The following is a 25695-nucleotide window of genomic DNA, read 5'->3' on the forward strand; positions in this document are numbered from 1 at the left end:
TTTAATTTTCTGTTCCAACTGATCAGTTCTTTCCTGGAAGGAAACCAGTTTTGATGCTGGGTGGGTGGGGGGGGCGGGTAGGAGTGGATAGAAGGCTGCTTCTGTCATCTCCTTGATAAGAGATAGGAAATCCTCTGTGGATAATTGTGCAAAGTCATCTTACTCAGATTCTGTATCGGTTGCAAGGAGAGTCTGACTGTGTATCAGACTTCCTCTGGAAATATAGTAGTATGCCATTGTGGAGGCAGCTTATGTCTGTAACCTCTTTTGAAGACCGGAAATTAGCCTGAGAGTGAACGAACACACACATCCTCTAGCTTGAAGGCACAACAGTGGGTCATCTTTTTTGTATCCTGCATATCCAATGTGTTTATGGAATTTCCCATCTCTCTAATTACACAATGAGAGAGTGTGATTTGGGATATCTGATAGCTGTAAAATCATATTAACATTCAATTTAAGAAAATGCATTGATTACTGTGCTGCCCACTGATGATTTAATATGATAACCCAGTACAGACTTTGTGGTGCCAGGGTTGATTAATGTGGCAGAGGGCTGACTTACTTCCTGTGAACTGGTATTAAAAATATGTATATAAAGTAGAGATGCTCGGTTTTCCGAAAACTGAACATAGCCGATGGAACTGACAACGAGGCAAAACATTGTTGCGTCATCGGATCTCGCGAGTTTTGGATTCTATTAATACCGCCCTCCACAAAGATCTGGCACCATTTCACAGACACACAGAACGGGTAGCAGGGTTGTTGGCAGTCTCCAGTGTAGTTGGGCAGCGTCATAGCTAAAACAAAAATAGGAGGGCTGGCAGTGTTCTTATCACTCTCCAGTCTTCAATAGCATTGTTCAAAGCTCAGTGATGACCTTGCTTTTTGCTGTGAATGTCAATGGCTCTTTTTAGTGCATCGTCTGGAACAAGATCCGATAAACTCATGTCAGCGTGATCACAGCCAATTTTTGGACACCTGGCGGATTTACCCTTCTGAAATTTGTTTTCAATCATCCTTTCAATTGCTTCTTTCGTATGTGTGACCACCTACTTTTTTACTGAGCTCACCATCTCCAACTGTGTTATAAGAGTGCTCTGGATAACAGCGATCTCCTCATCTTCATCTTCCAAAGCTTACTCTGCAAGGGCCGGTGACCCATCCATTTGTTTTCTCTGGTCTATTAGCTGTTCTTTAAACTGGACATATTTATCGTCCTGCCTCAGGGCCTCCTCTGTATTATTCTACTGAAGCACAGTGTATCTCTCATATACAAGCTCTCTTAAATCCTGGATCTCATCTGGTGGGTCAAGTTTTAACTTAAGTATGGTCTCCTCAACTGCATCTGTATACTGGTTTAAATCTCTGTTCAATGCAACTTATTCCAACATGACGTATTCCATGTTGACCACATGTTCTGTGCCACAGTCTGTCTGAAGCAGATCTAATGCCACTCCAGTTGTGATATCCATTCCTGTGTCTACATAAGTTTGGCAGATCTTCAGGCATGAGAGGGAGGTATCCAAAGAGGAGAAGGCGATTAAAGATGCAGCATGAGCAGACATGGTTTAATAATGTCGAGTTAATTGACAGCACGGTTGGGCTTAAGGCAGCTAAGCTATTGGTAGCTTGTTTTGTGGGGGCCCCAACAAACAAAGCACTTCAGCCACAAAAGTGGCACTCCTTTTCACTGGAGCGCTTGGTTTGTTAAACTGTACATGTCCTTTTCATATCTTACATAAGGGTGGGTGGAAGGGCCCAAATACAATTCCATCTTGCACCACTTTTTTTTTTCTGCCACTGCTGTGTGGGAATGTTTCCTAGATGCGCTATGAACTGCTGTGTGTTTGTGTCATTGCTCTGTCGCTTAGCATCCAGTCAGCTTTCTACAGTCTTTGTTTGAAAGTGTATGAAAATAATATTGTTACCTGTGAGGTGGTCAAAATTGACTGCAAATGACTTGAAATTAGTGTTATTGAAGTTAATAATAATGTAGGAACCAAAATAATTAGTAATTTTTCTAAAAATATACTGATACAAAACACGTGAGGGCAGTGTTGCCAAAAACAACACCAAAACACGGGGGTCAGTGAACATCTCTAATATAAAGGCAGTAGAGCCCAATGTAATGGGTATGCCATCTTTATACTTCTGAGGTGATTATCCCTACATCAGAGGGGTGGGTAACGGCTCTTGTAAGGACTTTTGAACAAATAACCACCATTCTGCTGCAAGATCTTGCCTGACGCCTATTGCCTGTTTTATCCTGTGACCTACACATAAGAGATACATTTTAATACCTTTTCACGGCTATCCTGTGTCGAATGTTCTGTTGCTACCCAATGATTGAAAGTAAGCAGTCGGGAGGAACAAGACAGTCACCAGTAAAGAGGTGCTGCTGTAGATACAACAAACAGTTAGAAGTAAGCTGTTCCACAGTTGGCACACAGTTGATGAGTGTCTGGTGTCTGAGAACACCAGTAGGAAAAATTGCTCAGACAGCCTAGGCCACCATCTCGCCTTTCACGACAAACTAAATGTAAAAATGAACTCTTCTTTAATTTAAAATCCAGCTTCCTTCACACCCCTACACTTGTTTTTACGTTCACACGTTCTCAAAACTCTGATCCACTAAATTTTTTTAAATAAGTCACAGCAATTGTTCACTCTTTTAATTAACTTGAAATCAGAACTAATAGTGCAATAAAGGTGTGAACAAGCACTACTGAGGGTGGAAAGGGGAGGGGGCCATCATCGCCTATCCTACACCTGATAATGACTCATTGTCGTCAGCCTTTACCACAGGAATTCATCCAGATTAAAACCTTGCTACATTTTTTTTATTTTCCATGTTTTATTTTTACTTTGGAGAACAACTATTCTATATATTAAAATTTACTTTATTATAATTCTTTTTATTACAATCTTTTGACCCCCCCACCCCCCAAAGCCTTTCACTCTATGCTGCAGCCTAGACAGCCCTGCTGTGCTTTCAGGCTAAAAAGAGGTGTTAGTCACTTCACATGAAAATAATTAATTAGTATGTAGGTTTCCTTTTAGAAAAGTTACACAAATCCAATTTCCTCCAATGGCACTGAAATAAATACATTTCCTCTACCGAAAAAAAAACAACACAATATAAAAAAAACCAGTACATTTGCAATTACATAAATTGGTGCCCTGTGCTATTAATTTAAATAAATTTATACAATTATTTAAGTTATTTAATTTTAAGTACTCCAGCCACACTGTTTAAGAACACACATTATTTCTTAAAAATTTTCTATGGCTAAATAGAGCACTATGCACATGATTTAATGAGGACTGTAATATTCTATGACATTTTTTTTTATGTGGATAACCATATTATGTGCTTCTATTCAATAATGTTATAAATTTGGTAAGTTTGATATGCATGATTTTTAGTAAATTTTGTCTTTCAGTTCATGTACTTCATTGTGGTCTTACTTTGCTTATTGAGCACTGGATTGGTATTGGCATATGTGTATATAAACAGGGTAAGTACAGCATTCATATAAAGTATAGCCATTTTCTATTACTGTATGGTAATATATTGTAATCATTGTTACAACATAAAATGTCAACTTTTCACTGTTTGGAATAGTTGACTATGCAGGCTTGCTTTGTGTTTACAAGAGTCTGCTCAACAGCTAGGGGTCACTTGTTGAGATCACTTGCTGCATTGACTCATTTGTCTATTTTGATACCTAGCTAATAGATCATTATCAAGTAAGTAGTGATGATGTAGCCAGGGTCGGATTAACCCGAGGTCTAACTGGGCTAGAGCCCAGGGGCCTCAGGCATCTGGGGGGCCTCCTGGAATTCATCGGGGCAGGGACTCTGACTGTTCGCTGGAGAATGGCAGGCAGCTAATAGCAAATGTTATGCTGTTAGCTGCCTGCTGTCACTGTAGTGCTTCCGTGGTGCGCAGTAATCTCCTTACTGAGTAGATCTTGTGAGAGTGAGACTGTGAGTCATAGTCTCACTCTCGCAAGATCTCCTCAGTAAGGAGATTACTGTGTGCTGCAGGAGCACTACAGGGAGTGACAGAAGAACGGAAGGAGGTAAGCTCAAATAGAGGGGGGCTCATGGGGGGGGGGGGGACTCTCAATACCCTTAGCCCGGGGCCTCCATTTTCTTAATCCGGCCCTGGATGCAGCTAATCATAGGGGCGAAGTTTTACATATGAAGGGTAACTGAGCATGTCAGAACTACCTATAAAATCGTAACATTTAATGGTCTTTGGGTTCCTCCATAAAATATTGCTGATTTATCAACCCTGCATATTCTCCCAGAAATTCAACCATGGAGCTACCTATGTTTTAAAACAGTTGCAGATGAAGGTTGGTAGTGCAAACACCCCCCCCCCCCCCCAAAAAAAAATAAAAAATCTTCACATACAATGGGTAACTATACTCTTTTACTTTAAACCTAAATATATATTATGCACAAGTTGGTGGTGTTAATCAAAATTTCACACAACTATTTTAGCTAGAAAGAATTGACACAGCTTAATTTTTCTTCATATAATGATTATCGTAGATTTGTAAGGCGCCACAGTGCTCCGTAGAGCCGTACAGTAGGGAAAACAAGAACATACATAAAATAAGGAGATATATATTTTGATAAGGATATAAAAGACAAACAAAATAAATGCAGACATGAAGGTTAGAGGAACCTGCTCATTACAGAGCTTACATTCTAAATGGAAGAGGGCACAACTGAAATAAAAGGAGCGGGTGTGGCTTAGAGTGGAGATTGTGACAATTGTGAGTGTATTAGTGTGAATGGTATCATCAGGGATGAGCTTTAAAAAAGACGTGGGATTTTGGAGAATGTTTAAAGATTTGAAGGCTTTTGGAAAGTCTGATTGGGCATGGTAGGGAATTCCATAAGTGGGAAGTAGCACGAGAGAAGTCCTGTAGGCGTGAGTGAAAGGTGGTTATCAGAGACAAGACAAGGCGCAGGTCAGAGATAGATCTGACAGGGAGAATATTTTGATATGAGGTTTGAGATGTATGCAGGGGCGCCGAGAGGGGGGGGGGAGGGGCGGGGAACATATTACTGGAGCCTTGGCTTTACACAGACTTGTAAAAAAAAAAAAAAAAGTATTAAAGTGATTATAAAAGAACCAAAACACAACAGGTAGCGTGCACCCACCTGCAATTTTTTTTAGGGGGGGGAATGTTAAGGGGGAGGGAGCAAGCTGTGTCAGCAGCTCCCAGTGCCCGGACAGTGTGTGACATCACACACTGTCCCAGCAGCCTGGAGAACAAGGAGGAGGAGCTTTAGTTCTGCATGCACACTGAATTCCCCGAGAAACGAACTTACCCGAACTTAGCATATCTGCGTACCGAGCCAGCTACTTTAACGCTTTTTCGGAATTGAAAATGAGGCAAAACGTCATTGTTAGGTCACCGGATCTCGGGAGTTTTGGATTCTAGAAGTACCACCCTCCACGGCGATCCAGCGCCACTTCACAGAGGGACATAGAAGGGGTAGCACAGTCTATAGAGCAGTTGGGAAGCAACATAGGTAGAATAGAAAGAGGAGGGGGTAGCAGTGTTTTTCAAAGTCTACAGTGACATTCAGGAGAGCTCCATTGCTAATTGTCATTGCTGACATAGAAATTATAGGGCTGGCTGGCTTGGTCTAAATCTGCAGTTACATTTCACTGTACCATAGCTCACTCAGAAACAGGAGAGGTGGCTGGGTTCATTGCTGAAACAAAAATTGAAGAACACTGACAGCCCTATTATTACAAAGTCTCCAGGAACATTCTACTGTGTCATAGCTCATGCTGGTATTGGCTGTACCTACCACCCCAACCGCATTTTGCGGCAAGGGCGTGCATGCGCTCAGTTCTCCACGCTTTGCAACGCTCACTTCCGTTGTGCGCGTGCTTTGCGCCACGCCTACTTCCTCTGAGCACGCGCTCCCTTGCCACGTGTACCCTTCTTGTTGCCACAATTTTAAACAGTAATCATGTTCAATTCTCGTTCTTGTTGATTTAATCAACCGTACTTTATCTCTAACATTATTTAACACCTCTGAAACCTTTCCCAAACATAGGTAATTTTGACTCAAACACTCCCGGGTCATCTTGACCCATTTGTCGCAGTATGCTGTTGCATACGCACCATATTTATTATGCATAACATACTTTGCCGAACCAACCAGCCATTCATTAGGCAGCACAACATCAACTATCTCTAGCATTTGCTTCGCAGCCATTGTGAAAACAACCTATTTCTCAACACTACACAAAAAGGGCCTTTCTAACTGTTCTCGTTTCAAACAGAGCCTACTAGAGATCAACCGTGGACGATTTAATCAGGCTACGCCACCCACCTTCTAACACAACTAGTATCAGACAAGTACCAACTTCGCAATACCCTACTTTTCCTAATTTGAGTACTTTACCACTGTTAGCAACCGATATCAATCAAGAATATCAGTGGTTGCAGCGTATTTCCTCCCACATCTCCCAAGTCACAATCACGGCTGCACAAAATCAACCATGAGGTCCGATCGCACCGCTTACAGATACTAACTATCCGTAAGCTTTGCGATTACTATTGGGAATGCCGCGAAAACCTGTTGTGGTCGCTTCGAGTATACCTGCCATGTATACTCTGTGTGTGTCTCTTTTTTCCCCTGCTCTTTTGTTAGAGCAGAACACCACTTCACACAATGGTCTCTTTATATCCTGCTCACCCTTAGAACAGAACCTTTGTTGTCAGGTCACCTTTTTACCGTGCCCCGTCAGACACACCTGAACCATAGCGCTATCTCTTTTCAACAGTTCAGTGCTGCTCTCCCAATACTCAATCACGGCCTTACTATGCGGTCAAATCGCACCGCTCAAGGATAACTACACCATCTCTGTCCGCCTTCCCATTGGGAACTGCTGTTGTGCGGACAGGATGCAGACTTGCTAGTTATCAGTAAACGTCGTGATTAGTATTGGGCGCGCGTGCAAAAAACCTATATTCCATTACCAATATACTTTTGTCTTTTATGCATAACATTCACATATACACACACATAATCTTTTGTTTTCTGTACAGAAAATACATTTCCCAAACAATAGTAATATATTTTCAGAGGCTTTAACAAGTGATTATACTATGCATATATAACAGACTATGAACACGACTGTTTAAAAACGTGACAAAAATACCGGAAGTTCATATACGCTAAGCAGGAAGTACACAGACGCTATGCAATGCAATACCTTTAAAACGTAAACTGACAATAAAAAGAAACATTTTTCTTTCTTGCCACTAGATTCAAGTTAGCGTTCCTTCAGATTATGCAACAATGGACATTCGGTTTCGCAACACAGAGTGAACAGCAGGTTTTGAACATAGTGCGTTCTTTCCCGTATGTGACGCATCAATCCACCCTTTGTTGAGGAACCAAAATCCATAAGCGTTGCATACCATCCGATAACGTAACCTCACCGCTAAGAGCCCCCAAATTATTAAAATAATTCTATCGTTTTCAAATAAGCATTGCATAAACGATTGTATTGTGTTTCCAAAGCACAAAGTAATTTATTTTAGCAGATGCAAAATGTAACAATTCAATACATGATTATAATACAGTACAGCCAATACCAAAAGATAAATACATACAGCGAACAGAATTTCGCTCCAGAATACTGTGGTCAGAGTAGACTGAGGCCAGTGCCAGTGAGAACTGTTATTATATACACTCAGTGTTACAGTGAGAACAATGCAGATGGTGTGGCTTGCTTCTATTGGTCCAGGTATCAGGAAGGTCCAGAGTGCTGCAGGTCATAGGCCAGTTCAAACCAAAATATCCAAAGGTGGGGGTCATCTCTCCAGGGGTGTGCTCTGACTTTTCCCACCAAGACTCCAGTTTCAACTAGTCTATTAGCATTTTATAGTCAGTATCACTTTAAGTATTTATTCCCTAACATCACTAACTAGAGTATGCAATGTGCGATCTCTTCGGCAACCTGAACCTTAAATAACACTAAAGTGTATATATAATCATAATATATAAACTAATAATAAACTAAATACTATCTGCTCATAAATCACTGTGGAATTGAATCAATATAAATATGAAATATATATAAATAACTAAATGTTGTAGTGCGACTGTGCGTGCGTATTTTACTGTGCGATCGCAGTATGCCACGTTACTGATCGCAGTCGCAAGGCAAAACAATATTAACCAATATACTTTCGTTCATCCAATTATACGACTTCGACACCCTGGATAGGGGTGGAGTCATCTCGCATTAGCAACTTGGATACAGGACTAACGCTGATCACTTGTGAGGATATTGATGATGAAGGTGTAGGGGGTATAGATTGCAGGTGCTGGGATCTAGATGAGAGAAGGGAGGTAGCTGATGCTGGACTGCTTGTTGTTATTTTTTTAGCATAAGTTTCTGACTTTCCCAAGAGCTTTTCATGAACTCTTTTCAAATGGCATAGCATGGATGAGGATCCTAGATGGTTAAGGTCCCTACCTCTACTGACTGTGGCTTTACAAACGTTACAAATGGCTAGACAACTGTTGTCAGGATTTGGGTAAAAATAATTCCACACATAAGTGGTGGAGTTTTTGGTCTTATGCCCAAGCATGACAATGGCCTTCTTATCACTGGCAAGAACTTCTGCAGTTTTTGTTTGAAAGTGTATGAAAATAATATTGTGACCTGTGAGGTGGTCAAAATTGACTGCAAATGACTTGAAATTAGTGTTATTGAGGTTAATAATAATGTAGGAACAAAAAAAGAGCAAAATTATGTGATTTTAGCATATATTAGCAATTTTTCTAAAAAATACAGATCCAAAACCAAAACACACGAGGGCGGTTTTGCCAAAATCAAAACGCAAAGCTAATCCAGATCCAAAACCAGTTCACGGGTGTCAGGGAGCATCTCTAGTCTTTGAGTGACTTATCCCATTAAGAAGTCTGGATCACTTGCATCCTACTGGTCCAGTCCAGGTATCACCCAGACTTAGGTGGGTACTCACCTGTGAAAAATGTGCGGACAGGAACCCGTTGTATCTGCCAAGACTCGGCACTTTCTCTATCTTGGAAAGGCCATACTTGTTCATTGAGGAACCCTAACACTCATCCACAACTACACTACAAACCTATTGAAGCTTCACTTTGACCCTACTTGTCTCAGATTCCAGTCATGAAATTCAGACCAGTCACAACTGCAGTACCCAGTCAGTACTTGAACACTGTTTGCCTTTCCTGTGATGGAAGTTTTAATCTGCCAGCATTTCCCAGCCGAGATCCCTAAAAGGGGGTGGAAGACTGTCTTGCCTTGTCATTCCTTTTGAATGGTGAAATCTGCAAAAGGGAGTAGGCATGGGTACTTCGGCCTCCTAAATACCTGCTGGGTTCAGCTCCTGCAGGTCTGGCTGAGAGTTTTCCAGGGCAAGGGCGAGAACACAAATGAGACCACACACTCTTAACTTTGTTATCTGGGGCAGTGCAGAGTTTGTCTTAGCACCCCAGCCTTTAGTCATACATTGGAGATCAAAACAGCAGATTGGGCATATATTACAGTGGTCAATAGCCTTTTTAAGGCACAATTTAATAATCAAATATTAGCAGATAATGTGCTCAGCTCCTTGAAATTGCTTGACACACACTGCCCATTGCACATGGTAACCCCTGAGGAACATAGTGCTAAAAGTATTTGTCGGCACATGCTTGAACCTGGGGAATAGGACACCATGTTTCATCACACCGGTGGTGGTGGTGGTAGTAGTAATCTAGTAAATCCATAATCCGTCCAGTAATCTAGTCCACTAGTATTCGCCTTCTGCTGTCATCTTCTTTCTCCTCCTTTTCTTACAACTCACTAACGTTTGTTGTAGAACTGTTTTTGTATCCTGTGTCCCATGACGTGATGTAAGGGTTGTGTTAGCAGCTTTTAGAAGGTCAACTCCACAGAACAAGTATTGTCCCCAGAAATTAGGGTGGAGAATATTTGGGGCTCTTATTCTGTCCTCACTGATTATATTTTGGCCAAAGGGAAGTTTTAGACAGGCAGCATAACCACTCCTACTTTAATGTTGTTTATTCAAGTAGTTAAGAACATGATAATTCAAGTGGTAAAACTGTAATACAGAAATGATGGTATACATTTACAACTGGAACAGATGCAATGTAATGCAAACCTAAAAAACATGGCAAAAGTGCATAGCTAGGGAGCATTCTTACCATCGATACTGTGCTAAGGGGAGAGATATAATGCACCTCTTACTACTTGGCATGTAATATCTAAAATGGAGACCTCCTGTAATTACCCATGGTGCACTGGAAACTAAACTACAGAGGCCCTGAGAGTTCAATTTTAATCTAATACCAGATTAGCCACTAGGTGGAGTTTACGCAGAATACATGCATATGTAAATATAAAAATGCTGAAGGTGTAACATTTCCCGCCTGGTATTAACTGATGCCACCACTTAATTCTACAAAGGTACCGATAAGATCAGTTCAGATACTGGTATAAGAGACGACTTAGTCTCTCAGTGCTTGCAGATCTTGACCTTGACCTTACAGACCTTCCCATCTTTTCTTGGGAATGTTTCGGTGACAAGACTTAAAGGTGACTCATTGAGCTGTGATTAGCAATCTCTGACGAGCACAACATCGTCAGGTTTTAAGTTGGGTTTAGCAACATATCACTTGTTCCTTGGTTGCAAGGTAGTGATGTATTGTGTCACTCACCAGACTGTGAGTGCTTCTTCCCGTGTGTTTAGGAACCGTGGCCGTCCACCATCCTGAGGGTCTGCGCATGCGCAGCCCTATCAAACCTTCTGTTCAGGTTCCTTTTAGTTAATTGGCTGATCAGGCAACACTCCCTATTTAAAGCACCTGAGTTCCATACCTCGTTGCCTGATCTTGGAGTCTCATTCCCCATGAGCCTCTGAAGGTGTTCCTGTGTTTCCTCGTGTATTCAGCCCAGCTGATTCCTGTGGTTTCCAGACCACTTCAACTCTCCTGTGGTTTCCAGACCACTTCAACTCTCCTGTGGTTTCCAGACCACTTCAACTCTCCTGTGTTTCATCGTGACTGTATTAGCTGATTCCTATCCGCTGCCTCCGTGCACTACAGTTATCAACTCACTTCAACTCTCCTGTGTTTCATCGTGACTGTATTAGCTGATTCCTATCCGCTGCCTCCGTGCACTACAGTTATCAACTCACTTCAACTCTCCCGTGTTTCATCGTGACTGCACCTGCTGATTCCTATCCGCTACCTCCGTGTACCTGCAGTGTCCTGCTTGCCGCTACCCTTCAGTTCTACTCGTGTCTGCAGCCAGCTGATCCGCTCTCCGTGCTTCTACAGTGTTCCTGCCTGTGTCTACTCGCCAGTCTGCACCGGATCAACGCCCCGCTGCTTTCATCTCGTCTAGACCATCTCTACTCTTCAGTGTTCTCCAGGTGTCCAGTTCTATATACTACTGCTTCCTGAGTATTTGTTTCTATCCCTGCTGGTCTACCTACCTGTGCGCTGCACCTACTTGATTACCGCTTCTACCCTCCTGGGACTTCGCATCCTGCCGGCCTCCAGCCGTTCAGGTATCTCTGCACTCCTGTCTGACAGCCTGCTCCTGAACCACGGTATGCATACTTCTCATTGACTGTGCTGGTGTATTGCATATCTTGCTGGACTGAGTTGTTCTCCTCTGGAGTTTACTATCTGCTGAGACTATTGCCATCATTTGACTGTGTTACCTTTTGCCCGGATAGTTCCTGTGACTTTGTATTATTGTGCAGTGCTGTTCAGTCATTACTATATTGTGCATATCATCGTGGGATCAAGTTCAGTGTGCCCGTGTATACTCTGTATTGCATTTCTCTCCCCGTGCTCCTCCTCACATATATATTCAGTGGTACAACTTGCTAGAGGCAGACCACTGTTCCCTGTTTCCTGAGTCACCTGTTTCCAGTATCCTTTCACATAGCAGTGGTACAACTTGCTAACGCAGACCACTGACTTCCCGGATACCTCCACCTGGATTCCATTCCTTCACATAGACAGCGGTACAACTTGCTAAACGCAGACCGCTGACTCATCACCTCCTCATTGCTTCTGGACATTCCTCCTCACTATAGCAGTGGTACAACTTGCTACCGCAGACCACTGACTACCCTCACGTTTCCTTTGTCCATTCAGTTCCTCGTGTACTACTACCTATATATTACCAGTGCTGCTAGTCATAGACTTTCCACGAGCATTCTCTACCATCTGCTGTCTCCTGTTCCGTGATCACCCTGCTACCAGAGTATCATATTATCATCTATACTGCTCTGGTAAGTCCATCACCTGGTGATCCCTGGGTAAAGACTCCTAGTGCCCGTGACATATTGTCTCTTCCACCTGTCCCAAAAGGTGTTTGCAATACTTTGTACTTGCCTCCATTGATGTTTATATAACCCCAGTTTTCTGGGTAAGAAGAGTGTTAGGACTAATCAGAAATGGATCTTCTGGGTTATTAGAAACTGAAGTCGGAGGTCTAAAATTGACAATAGCTGAGACTTCAGCCATGGCGGTTGTTAAACACTCATGAGTGAGTCTTGCAGTTTATACCTGTAGGAAGATGGAATCAAGTATTTTGCAAATTATCCCGATCATTCTTTCCCAGGTCTGTCCCTTGTGATATGAATGAGGTGGGTTGAAGGTCCATGCACAACCCTGTTCACTAAGGTATCTCTGCACACCTTTAGTGTTGATGTTCAAGCAAATTTGAAGTTCTTTGGCTGCTCCAACGAAGTTAGTGCCTCTGTCGGAGCAGATGCGTTTTTACAGGATCAGGGATGGCAATGAAATGTCTAAGGGCATTAATGAAGCTTAAAGTGTCCATTGATTCTATCACTTTAATATGAACGGCTCTGATAGTCATACAAGTGAATACAACTGCCCAACGCTTACTGTTTGCGTTTGCCCCTCTAGTATGTCGGGTGATTACAATCCAGGGACCAATGTTCGAAAAGGGAAGTTCTGTACTAAGCCTGTCTGCTGGAAGATTGGCCATCTTCTGAGTTTGAGAACCACATCTTTTTGCTCCAATGATCCAGAACCCAGCTGATCGTAGAGCCACTTCCATAAATATTTGTCCCTGATGTTTGACTTCATTGGGATAGTGTTGCACAATTAAAGAATTAACATGGTGACTTCCAGCAATGATTAAATTTCTTCTCATTGGGTTCTAAGTTTGCTTCTTCAAGACGGCCTCCTACTCTCAGCAAATTATCGCTGTCTTTAAGAATAGGTTTTCTACTGGTAATGCAGTCAATCTCTCTAGTATAGGCTTGACGTTGCACAACCCAGATAATGAGGTTCTTGGATTGTTGTGTCTCAGTTACTATGTAAGTATTTTGACAGTGATGGCCAACCCTTACATCCACTTGAATTTACAGGTGTGGCTATTTTAAATGACCGAGCTATGTGGGTTAGGCAAGTAATAGCTCTGACAAAAGATTTCCAAGTTGAGAATCTTTGAAATCTGTGAGCCTCGAATTGACAATCTGAAATCGCAGTATGGATTTTAGTCACCTGTGTACGGATTTCGACATCAGAGTCTCTGTCTACTAGCTCAAATGTGTCGCTTTCTGAAATGTTCCAATCTGCTTTGTACAAGAATTCAGGTCCTGTGAGCTATGAAGTGTCTTTAACGAGACTGGCTGTGACAGCTCTTGTAGCGTGGTCTGCAGCATTGTGAACGGTAGATACATAGTGCCACTGTTTTGGATTGGCGGATCTCCTAATCCGTAGCACTTGATTGCTGACGTAAACATGGAACAGTCTGGTCTCATTGTAAATGTAGCCTAACACTACTTTACTGTCTGTGTAGATTTTTGCTCCTGCAAGCTTAATAGACAATTCAGATGAGATGAGCTCAGTCAATTCAACAGCTAGTACTGCAGCACAAAGTTCCAGTCTGGGTACGGTGTGCTCTGGTTATGGTGCTAATTTTGTTTGCCCATAACATATCCGATATGACATTGTCCTTTTACGTTCATTGCTAACTTCCTGTTAGCTTCAACCAGTCTGGCAATTTTCCTCTGACCTCTCAATAACAAGACACTTTGTCTTACAGAACTGCTGCTCACTGGATGTTTCTTGTTTTGTACACCATTCTATATAAGATCTAGAAAGTGACTGAGTATCCTGGGATTTTCACGCAATCATTCTATGGTCAAAGTCACTTAGTTTACATTTCTTCTCCATTCTGGCATTTATCTGAACAACTGAACCTCTTGACCATGTCTGCATGCTTACAGTTACTGCTGTAATTGGCCGATTAGATATTTGCATTAATAAGCAGTTATACCCAAGTGGACACTTTGCATATAATGTATATATACAAGTTATATAATATATATTTGTTTTATTGGTAGCTCTATTTACAACGTGCCTTGACTTTCACATTGTGTTTCTTTAAGCAACATGATGGAAATCTTCATGCCGAATATCTCAGACAACCAGTATTGCTCAGGTTTCTAATGGCGATTTGTGGAAAGATGAGATAGCTAATCACTAATTAAAAAGTGCATAGAAGCACCTGTAATCAGCTATACATGAGTGACAAAGATCAAGCTTAAACAAAATATTTTCCCTGGCCTTACAACAGAGGTCAAGAAGAGTACTGTTATGCCTTCAGCATTTTTATATTTACATATGCATGTATTCTCAATTCACAAATGCAGTATTAACAATGATATTACAAAACCCCATAGTGGTGCACAATGAATATAGCTCAATAAGCGTGGTCAGTGACTGGTCCCGCTGCTCTATGAGTAATCTTTTTTTTCCGCAAAATTAGATCAAAAGCATAAACCTATACAGCGCTGAGATCATTAAATACTTCCACACTTAAATACACAACTGGTAAAAATATTAAAATGACATATTTTATTAATAGGACTATATAAAACACACACATTGAATACCTGTTTTTTGTGCACCAAATTTGGGGATGTTAATCTGATTACAAATCAACTGACAGATATCATGCTACAACTGGTAATATATTGTAATACTACTATTTGTCTCCTTATGCGAGCATGTATCTCACAGCATCTTTCTGTGAGACTTTGCATACCATTGAGAAATGATGTGTGTGAGTTCTAAAATCTCAAACTGTACTGCTTTTGTTTCTATGCAAAAATAAATATAAAAATAAAAACCTCCAAAGGATAATGACTCAGATTTGCAAAATAACCAGCGGCAATTGTCTTATAGCAGTGGTGTGTATGCAATTCCTAAATGATGGAAATGTGTCCCTTCATATTAGAGACAGAATCAGACTTCCATTCTCCTTATATGTGCAAAACACATAATCAGTAAATGGTCAATAATAAGATTTGAAAATAGTGAAGAAAATGAAAGTCAATCCAGCTGTAGACTACACACACACTAATTAAATAAATACTTGCAGCTATCTTCACGTGTTTTTTCCAAGTGTCAGTTGAACAGAACATAAGTCTTCTGTTGTGATCTTAAAGGTAGTCTCAATGTGGTATGAACAGCCACCGATTTGTTTTAAAATGATTGAGTCCACAACCAAAGTTGAAGGTGGGAAAATAAATGAATAAAAATAAAATGACTAAATTTTCATTATGATTGATCAAATGGTAAAATGAATAATAACACTAATGGAAGTAAATAAAATATATAATAAAATAGGCATTTCAAATGGCTATCCTCAAATTAAAAATTCTTAACTGAAAAAAAAATCTACCCATGAGTATTCCATAGAACACATACCAAAATAATATTCAGTCCATATGTCACATTAGATATTAGAACACAGTGGATCCCTCCCCTCCCTTTCCCAATTGTTTGCTTCCTGAGAAGATATGAAAATTATGCTTTTGTTTTTTATTACTATTTTTTTTACAATGTTTTTACACATTTTGTATTTTGTTATATAATCTTCAATAAACAAAATTTAAATTAGAAAAACAAACACGGTGGACAGTGGGAGTGAGAGGTAGAGGCAATAGCTGAGGTCCGATGTAGATCTCAGAAGGAGCATTTTTCTATATTAGATTTGAGATGTGGGAAGCAGTGACAGGGTTGAGTGCCTTTATAGGCAAAGATTAAGTAATTTGAATACTCAAGGAAACAGGGAGCCAGTATAGGGATCTGTAAAGTGGTGTGCCAGATGTTTAGAGGCACAAGTGGAAGATCAGTCTTGCTGTGGCACTTAAGAAGGTTTAGGGGAATGCCAGACAGGATGAAGCTGCAGTAGTCAAGGTGGAAGATGAGAAGGAGGATCGGATTTCTTGTAGCATCTTGGATAAGAAAAGAACATACTTTAGGGTGTATTCTGACAATATTTCTTAGATGGAGGCAACAGGACTAGGGTAGAGACTGGATGTGAGGAAAGCAGAGGGTGAAATAAAGTGACACTAAGGCAGTGGGCTTGGGAACCTGAGGAAATTGCAGTGTTTTTGATGATGAGGGAGATGGTGACTCTGTGATAGAAGAAATAGAAGTTCGGTTTCGGACATGATGAGCTTTAGATAGCATTGAGATATCCATGTGAGATAGCAGCAGGACCTTTGGTTACTTGAGAGCGTACAGAAGGGGAGAGGCAGATTTGGGTGTTGTCAGTGTAGAGGTGGTGCTGGAGGCCGAATGAGTAAATTGGTTCACCAAGAAAAGAGATGTACCACAAAAGAGCCTTGTGGGACTCTAAGAGGATGGATGGGGAAATGTGCTATAGATATAAACCATAAGAGTGGTTTGATAGGTAGAAAGTGAACCATGAAAATAGTGTCAAGAAGGTCATTTGAATGTAGAGTGTGCAGGAGAAGAAAGCAGTAGAGAGATCCATGAGGTTGAGTATAGAGAAATTACCCTTAGACTTTGCTGTAAGTAGATCATTGACACTTTTGTGAGTACAGTCTCAGAGGAATGTTGGGGACAGTAGACAATTTACAGAGAGTCAACAATGGAATGAGAGGAGAGATTGTGGAATAGGCGGTTGTAAACAAGTTGCTCAGATAGTTTGCAGGCATATTGTAGTAGAGGAATAGGGCGGTAGTTGAAGAGAGAGGTGCTTCCTTTAGAATTGGTGAGATATGAGCGTGTTTTTAAAAGATCAGTGTGCCAGTGGTGACGGTGGTTGAGCTAGCTTGGTATGCAGTGGGGAAGAGAAAGAAGAGAATTTGTGAGGTAATCGTTGAGGGGGAAGGTTATAGGGTAAAATGATGATGAGTGCACAAATGGTCTTTGGTTGTAGGAAACAACAAACAGAGTGTGGACTGGGGAGCATAGGTGTGTGGGATTTGGTATAAAGAAATGTTACTGTATGATGATTTTGTGCGCGTAGAAAGCCTATTCCACCACCTTGTCTGTTTCTGGGTCTAGTAGTGAGGCTGAGGGAGGGTCCCCCAGTGGGAGAGAGCTGCTGGCTATGTAGTGTCAGAGGAGCTAAGCCAGGGTCCTGTAATGGTAAGGAGGTTAAGGGATTTTAAATGAACAGATCATGTATGGATTAGAGGTTGTTACTAACAGATCTCTCATATCAAAGTGCACAGTAAAAGGGGAGGGAGGGTAGTGGAGATATGTGAATAAACTGTCTCCAGCTTGTTCCACAACCTTGTTTTGGATCTTTACCAGGCCTGAGCGTACCCAGCACTATGGCTCTATCCCAGTTTGCTGCTAGCCTCTGTACTTTGCTCCAAGATCCTCAGTGCCCTTGCATTTATCTCTCTCTATCCTGCTCGCAGGGCCGGAATGGCCATCTGGCACTTCTGGCAAATGGTCAGATGGGCCTGGACCCGAGCAGTCAGGACCGGGCCCATCACGGGACCGTCACTTCCTGGTGACTGGCTCCTTCCCAGGAACCAGCCACATGACTGAATGTTTCAAATCTGCACAGGCGAGCAGAAGACAGAAACAGACAGATAGAAAAGAAGGTGAGAAGTACACAAAATGGGGGGGGGGAAAGGGTGCAAACAGAAAATGGGGTAGGGGAGAGGATGCCACACAGAAAACTGGGGCATCATATGACCTGGGGGCACTACTGTGTGGCATCATATGATTTGAGGGCACTACTGTGTGGCATAATATGATTTGGGGGCACTACTGTGTGGCATAATATCAATTGGGGGCATGTACTCAGGCATGAGGGAAGGAGAAGAATGTTAATATAATGTGGGAGGTAGGCTATTAATTTAATGCTGGAGTTTAGGTGGGGGCTAGTTATTTAATTGGTGCAATTTTATTTGTGGGGAGATGTGGGTTGATTTAATTTAATATTGAGTCCTAGCAATTTAAGATGGGGGTGATTGGACCTTTAATGCTGGGGTGGTTTGGGGAAAAATGTCTTTATTGTGAATACAAATTATTTAATGGCAGTAATGGTTGCGGGAAATAGGTATATTTATTAAACATAAATGCTATTTAATTTATTGCTGGGGTTGTTGGGAGGGAGGGAGGGTTTATTTATCATCATCAGCAGCAGCAGCTATTTATACTAAATGTGAATACTAGTATTTTAATGTTGGGGCTGGAGGGAGGCCTAATTATAAAACATGGTTTGTTTTGATTAAACACCAGGGCTGATTGGAGTTTTCTAAACTACATGTACCTATTATTTTTCCAAATAGGGCCTCTAACATTTCAGTATCCAGACAAGCAGCAACTGAACTAAAGACACCAGCAGCCACAGGTGGTGAAAGTGACAAGACAGGTAGGAGAGAGCAGGACAGTCTGCCAACTGTCCTGAATCTGGTGGGGAAGTCTCAAATTTTGGTGGCTGTCTCGTTTAGTGAGATTCGGTCAGACTACAAGGACAGTTGGGAGGTATGTCCCGCTTCCCAATGTACTGCTTGTGAAGGCAGAGCTGCGTGCAACTAACAGTATTGCACATAGTATTGCCTGTGTATTTGTCTAAAATTTGTCTAAAATGATAACCGTGTTACATAATAGGGGCTCCCTGTCTTATATATCCCGGGCCCCCCGAGCGTTAATCCAGCTCTGATTAGCAGGAGGGAGCGGATAGCTGCTCCCAGTCCCTGAATAGGACACAGACTGCACAACAAGCCGAGGACCTCTAAATCTCACAAGATTTGGTAATCTCGTGAGACTAAGAGCGTCCCTGCTCACTCTACAGGAAGTTCGCACCCTGATGGATGTCGGTAGCACCAGAAGCATAGATACAGTGCGCTGGGGTATCATAATATGCCTCGGGGGATGGCGTGATAAATGTAATGTTTTTTTATTTTAATGTATGTATCATTGCCCCGTGTTGGCCACACCCACAACACAATGTGGTCACACCCTTTTCGGTGCCGCTTCTGTATGGCGGCACAAAGTTTCTTTCCTGCTAGAACTGAGGTGGGCCTGTGTACTTTAAATGCCAGGGCTGATTTTTAGTCCCAGTCCGGCCCTTCCTGCTTGTCTCATGCGTTTCTGTACACACCCAAAAAGTACCCTAAGCTGTGAAGTCCCTACTACTACGGATGTCTTGGGGATAACTAAGTATTGGTGAATACACAGCATTCTCACAAAAAGGGAGCTGCTAAATGTGATGACTTCTGAAGAGGATCTATGGGTCTTCTAAGCTGAGGGTATTCATAAACAGTGTGAGGTTTGTTTCTGCCTCTATAGGCCTGTGAGTATGGTGGGTGCAGAAAACAAAACAGGTCAGGGCTTCAGACTTGCAAGGAGGGAAGTTTTGAAGGGGATATAATAGGGACTAATAAATAGGATGCTGAAGAGGCTAGATATATTTGAAGGGAAGTGTGATGAAAGAGTGAAGGTTAATGGAGTAGGTGCATGGTGGAGTGATATGAAGATGAATGTGGATTAGCTATGATAGGCAATGGAGTGTGGGGAGAAACAATTGATCCAAGTTGTGCAGAGCAAATGAGGAGGTGTAGGCTACTTTACAGCCCCCTCAGTCAGCAATAGAACAGGTATGGCAACAGCAATTGCAGCTGAGATCAGTGGATGAAGCAGTTGAATAGATGGTAGTTTGGTATATCCCTAAAACGTTGTTTTTGGTGTGATGTCGATACTCCATGCTAGCGTTTCGTTCACAAACAGTATACACAAGCATTCAATGGTTTTATATTGATGAGAATAAGAAAAAGTGGGAGGCAGGGCAAAGAGCTGAGCTAAGGTGCAGCTAACTCTAAATGCCATTTGCATGCCATATAAAATGAAAATTGTACCCCAATATGATTTGGTGTAGCCTCATCATAGTAGATTGGGGTCTCTTAGCCAGTGATTAGCCTTCCAGCATATAGGTAATGTGTCAGCAGACCAATACCAAGTGATAGATTTCTTATTACATATGTGTCATTTGTTTACGGTACAGTGTGCATGTGGGGTGTTTTTTTGTTTTTTTTAATAATCATGTTTTATTACTTGCTGTATTGTACATATATTTACATTTTGATGTTTTTTTTGTTTATTACTTATATTTTCCAGATGGACCATGAGCTACGACCAATGCTGAATGCATTCCAGCAGTATAATGATAGCAACTATGGGATTGTTAATAAAATTCAGAATGAGGTGCCTTTTTTAAGTTTGTTATTGCTAATTACTTGAAAATAGAAATGCCTAGTACAAATTGTTTTAGCTATTGTACAGTTTGGATTTAAATTAAATTTGGGCTGCATCAAGTATGTTTATGAAACAATTCTTAGTATGCTCACTTACTGAAGATCTTTTTAAAAGTAAATGTGAATGCTGCTTAGAGATGTACTTTATTATCCTATGAATGTGAGAAAATTACTCATGTTAACATAATATACCACATTTTTGCTCATCCGAGCCAACTATAAATATTTTTATGTGAAAACTATTAGGTTAAGGGAGAAGATGCATACCCATAATAGTTTGATATGCTTTTTTAAAAAAAAAAAAAATTCATGCAAACATCTGTATATGCAAGCTTTTATACTATATGAGCACTGCATAATGTGTAATTTTCTAAATATTATTAATATCGTGTGTGTGTGTGTGTAATTTCTTTTTGTGTATAAAAAAAAAAAAGTGTGTGTATATATTTTACTTTATCCACTATAATTGCTTGCATTGCTGAATATCCATATTTGTCCTTAGCTGCATTGCTGTGGTCTTCAAAACTACACTGACTGGGAAACAACATCATGGTACAAACGCTCTGATAATCACAGTGTTCCGAAGAGCTGCTGTAATGTGGCTTTTTCAGCATGCTTTGGAATCCTTACAGAGTCAAATAAATTATATCAAGAGGTAAATAACTATTAAAAAAAATCCCATACCAAAAATGTGTGAAGTGTGCACTGCTGTACTAGTGTCTCTAAATACAAAACTTGTCAGAAGCAATTATTTAAAATGCAGAGACCAAATTAGTAGGCTTGGCTTATATTGCAGACTTCTCTGTATTCTCTTGTCTGTAATCCCTACAATACTGTGCTCTTTCTGATGAAACAGGGATTAATTACATGCAATGCAAAAATAAGTGGGGGAACTACTGTTTTGCGGTAAAATTATTTAATTGCTTCATTAAAATTCAGAGGCCTATGCACAGAACTCACTCAATTGCAAAGCACTTACTAAAGCTAGGTACACACTACAGAAAATTTCACCTGGTGTGATTTTACCAACGACTGATAATTCTGATCAGTATGCTGATTCATGTGTACACACTTTTTCCCGATTTCCCTTCAGATCTGCGCTCTTCATCTGTCATAACCATCTGCTGAAGAGTTTGTGACTCTGTAAACTCTATGGTGATCTGCCTACAGTGCTGGTTGTAAGTGCATAAACACTTCAGAATTTGCCCGACATCGTTATCTCATTTATAAAGATTTTTATTTAAAGATTTCCAGTTATAAAATCAAATGAAACGATACAATGCTTTGGTATGATAAAACATAATCATGGGAGCGCACACTAATGCAATATTGGACCTAACAACAGTCATTTAACATGTGTTTGGTACGATAATTCTGAGAAAACCTGTAGTGTGTACCTAGCTTTACATGTAGCAGTGGCTGCAGTTATTTTGCCCTTATGGGTCTTATCAAAACAGAATCACAAATTTAAAAATAACATTTACAGGATTATTCTAAAATGAAGCTGGAAATTTAGATTTAAACAAATATTTTCTTGGGTACTTGGATTTTATGTTGTGTATAAATTGAAACAAATCCAGTGAATTCAATTTTAGTAAAATGTGTAAGTCCCCAAAAGTATGGCTTCGGCTAAGAAAATGAAGCCTGCCTTTATTAAAATGGACATGGTAAACTCCATGGTGCCTTCTGCCACCTGCAGGCAATAGTCTTTGCATTTTTTGTCCTATCCCTTTATATATATATATATATATATATATATATATATATATATATATATATATATATATAATATATATATATATATTTATCCTTTTTGTAGGATGAAAAAACATATGCAAGGGGGTAATTTTATCCTTATTTACAACTTGCCCATGATTGTTAGAATTTTTATTCATACCTAGGGTGACAAATAAGCCAAGATTCGGATGTTTCTGTCCACTGTGGAATTTGATACCAGCTTAGCAATGAAAAGATGGCAGGGATTATATAAGTACCAGAAAATATGCCCAGTTCTACAAATAATTTACGCACAACAGCTTTGGCAAAGTTTCATGTAGATATACAAGAATCTAGTCTTGAGGTGAGCTCAAACACATATAACCTACACAGTGTAAAGTAAACATTTTGTTGGCTGAAACAACCTGCATAGAAATTCAGCTAATTATTTCACTAGGAATTGGTAACATAATAAAATGCACATAATATTATAGTAATATAATAATAAAACTTAATGACCAATATTTATTAAGCATAGCTAAAGAAAATGTTCTTACACTGAAGTTCCCTTTGTGATAGTCGATAGTGTGTGTGTATTTTTCTGATTCAATATCTTATTTATTTTTTGTAGGGTTGTTTTGTAAAACTACATCACAAACTTACCTTTTTCTTGATTTGGCTGTTTTGGTCTGGCATTACTATAATCTGTGTGGAGGTAAGTAAAAATATTATTTTTAAGGCAGATCTTTAAAATGGATATGTAATAAAATGTAAAGGCTCCCTTGTTCCATTACTTGAAAGCTTCACATGTGTTGAGTGAGGGATGATATAATAACTTTGTTTTCTGACACCCCTCTAATAAATCTTGGTGCCTTGTGCTAATTGGTTCAGAAGAGCTCAAAGGAAGAAATGGGCAACATACTGCTTGCAAGTCCATTCAAAAGAAAATGGTGATGGATTGAAACGATAGGATCCTAAATATTTCTAAGGAGAGGGCTGCACTTCTGTTTTTGTCTGCAGAAAATACCATATTTGCCAAATACGATTGTATTAAAAAGCCCTCAAACAAAGTCTCTATAAAGTTTCCTTAGAATATAGGAGCAGCAAAATGATTTGGAGGGGTGTCAGTTTGGCAGCCCCGGTTTAAAGGAAAAGTAAACTGCTTTATGCACATTGACCACTTTCATTGATAAGTCAGTCAAGAAAATAACATTTACCGATTGTTCAAAATTGGTTACAAAAGGTCTATGGATATAATTGACACTTTAATATTAAGATATATAATATACGCTTGATACATATGTTAACAGAAAAACAATTTTAGTTGTTGGAGAGGAAAATGTGCTACTTTACAACAGGAAAAATATCAGTTGTCGATATTAAAAGCCATTGACGACTGGCATTTTGTGAAAGCCTCCGGTGATTTAGTATGGTTGTCATGAGGAAAGACAGTGGAAGCTGGAGACATGAAATTGAATGTTGCAGTGGTAGCTGATTATGTTAAGTAGCCAAAACACAAAAGAGAAAAAAAGTGTATACACGGGCACTCCGGGATGTGAATCAAATTATATAATCTTTATTGAAACAATTAAAATGCCAATTTATCCTAATCATGAGAGAGCCAGTGAAATATAAAACCAAGGGAAAGTGAATGTGTGAAATTAAAACTAAAGATCAACCGCAATAGCCCTTTTATTCTATACAATAAATATGATAACGCTAGTATTGATTTCTCTTGTTATTATCCATATCTGTTACAGTAATATACTAAAGTTCATATCTCATATAATGGTTGTTGTAGGGATATAAATTAAATTTATTTAAACACTTCTATTGATAATATGCATCATTGTTATATTTAGATATATAAGGAAAGAAAAGAATCTATACCTAATAATGTTGAATAGCACATTAGCTATAATTAGCTGACAAGCCACACTCAATAAATCTGTGTAAGCCATATACTCCCAGAAAAATTGCGGGGTATGGTGATATCTTAATATTATACAGAGAAGTGACTATTGCTGATATAAATCAATAGTGTAATAACATGATCAGGATGGTTACTACTAATCATATGAGAGAGTGGGTGATTAAATATGAACCTATGTATCGTTATTTTAAGCTTTCTATATAGTAAGTAATAAGGCTATAAACAACCTATTCCTACTCAAAGGCATACCTGGTGGTGCCAAGCCCCTGGAATAGAGATCTAGTAATGATGCAGATCCCTACCATATGTTACAATATAGTCAGACAACAGGGCGAATGCTGACGCACATTTCGAATAAACGGCTTTGTCAGGGCAACCAGAGAGTCAGTCAGATGTGCTTTAAATAACCTGCCAGCCAAACCCCCTCAATACGTCATATGTCCCGTCCAATCATTTGACAGTGATTGACATGACTTTCATCCAAATAAAAACGTCTGTTACTTATGAGTCACGTTTGTCATGTGTTGCTATTGTTTATTGTATATAGACGGTCTATTATAGTAAACAAATTTATCTAATATGGAAAATTGTCTCAAGATAAGTAAGGGAGCAATATCCTCACTGTGTTTATGGCAATGTATTAGAAAGGCTATTAGAGTCAAATACACCTAAAGTAGCCTACCAGCCAAGCACCCTCATTACATCCCATATTCCGTCAAATCATTTGATTCATCAGGTTGACAATGATTGACATGACTATTATCCAGTTGGAAACGTCTATATCCTACAAGTAACTCCTATCGTGCCTTGCTATTGGCTCTTATGTGTAGGAAGGTCTAGTATAGTAAACAAACTTATCTGGTATAGACGATTGTGTCAAGGTAAATAAGGGGAACAGTAACCCCCCTGTGTTTAAAATAATATATTAAGAAAGAAGAAATGGCTACACAGACTGTATATCTGGAAGTAAAGGAGGAATGACACTTTACGCGTGGATGCGCATGTAATCGCGGGAGCGAATCCTTATTGAATATGCCCCTTAATGTGAAACTAGAGGTCAACAGTTATATAGGTAATAAATTTATAGTAGTACCGAGGTGTAAATAAATATACTCCTATGGTGACAAATGGCATATGCCTCACCGGTATATAATTTATATCCATTACCTTAATTTCTTGACAGTATCTGCCATAATATATCACTTAATACGTAATATTAGTATATTTAACAACACTTTTAAGTTTCTTGTGATTTAAAGTGAAAGGAGAAAAAAGAAGTGAGCAAGTGAATATAAAAATGTATGAGTATAGGATTAATAATTCAATTTAATATATGTGTGTACATACAGATATACATATATAGATATAGTGATTGGGTTAATAATTACGTTCTAAAGTTGATAGAGTGAAATAAGT

The 25695-nt window shown here is 39.8% G+C and overlaps 1 protein-coding gene and 1 long non-coding RNA gene across 3 annotated transcripts in view; one reads left to right on the plus strand and one right to left on the minus strand.

The window, feature by feature from the left end:
- Positions 1–25695, minus strand: part of LOC142149706 (uncharacterized) — a 716201-nt gene that overhangs the window by 323714 nt on the left and 366792 nt on the right. The gene's annotated exons all lie outside the window — the stretch shown is intronic.
- Positions 1–25695, plus strand: part of LOC142107142 (tetraspanin-3-like) — a 67176-nt gene that overhangs the window by 21447 nt on the left and 20034 nt on the right. For both annotated transcript variants that reach the window (XM_075190328.1, XM_075190337.1), the window contains exons 3-6: positions 3447–3521; positions 20494–20580; positions 21133–21285; positions 22978–23061. In XM_075190328.1, coding sequence (XP_075046429.1) covers positions 3447–3521; positions 20494–20580; positions 21133–21285; positions 22978–23061 — 399 coding nt within the window. The remainder of the gene's footprint in view (positions 1–3446; positions 3522–20493; positions 20581–21132; positions 21286–22977; positions 23062–25695) is intronic.

This window comes from Mixophyes fleayi, chromosome 1 (genome assembly GCF_038048845.1).
Source record: "Mixophyes fleayi isolate aMixFle1 chromosome 1, aMixFle1.hap1, whole genome shotgun sequence".
NCBI classification, from domain to species: Eukaryota; Metazoa; Chordata; class Amphibia; order Anura; family Limnodynastidae; genus Mixophyes; species Mixophyes fleayi.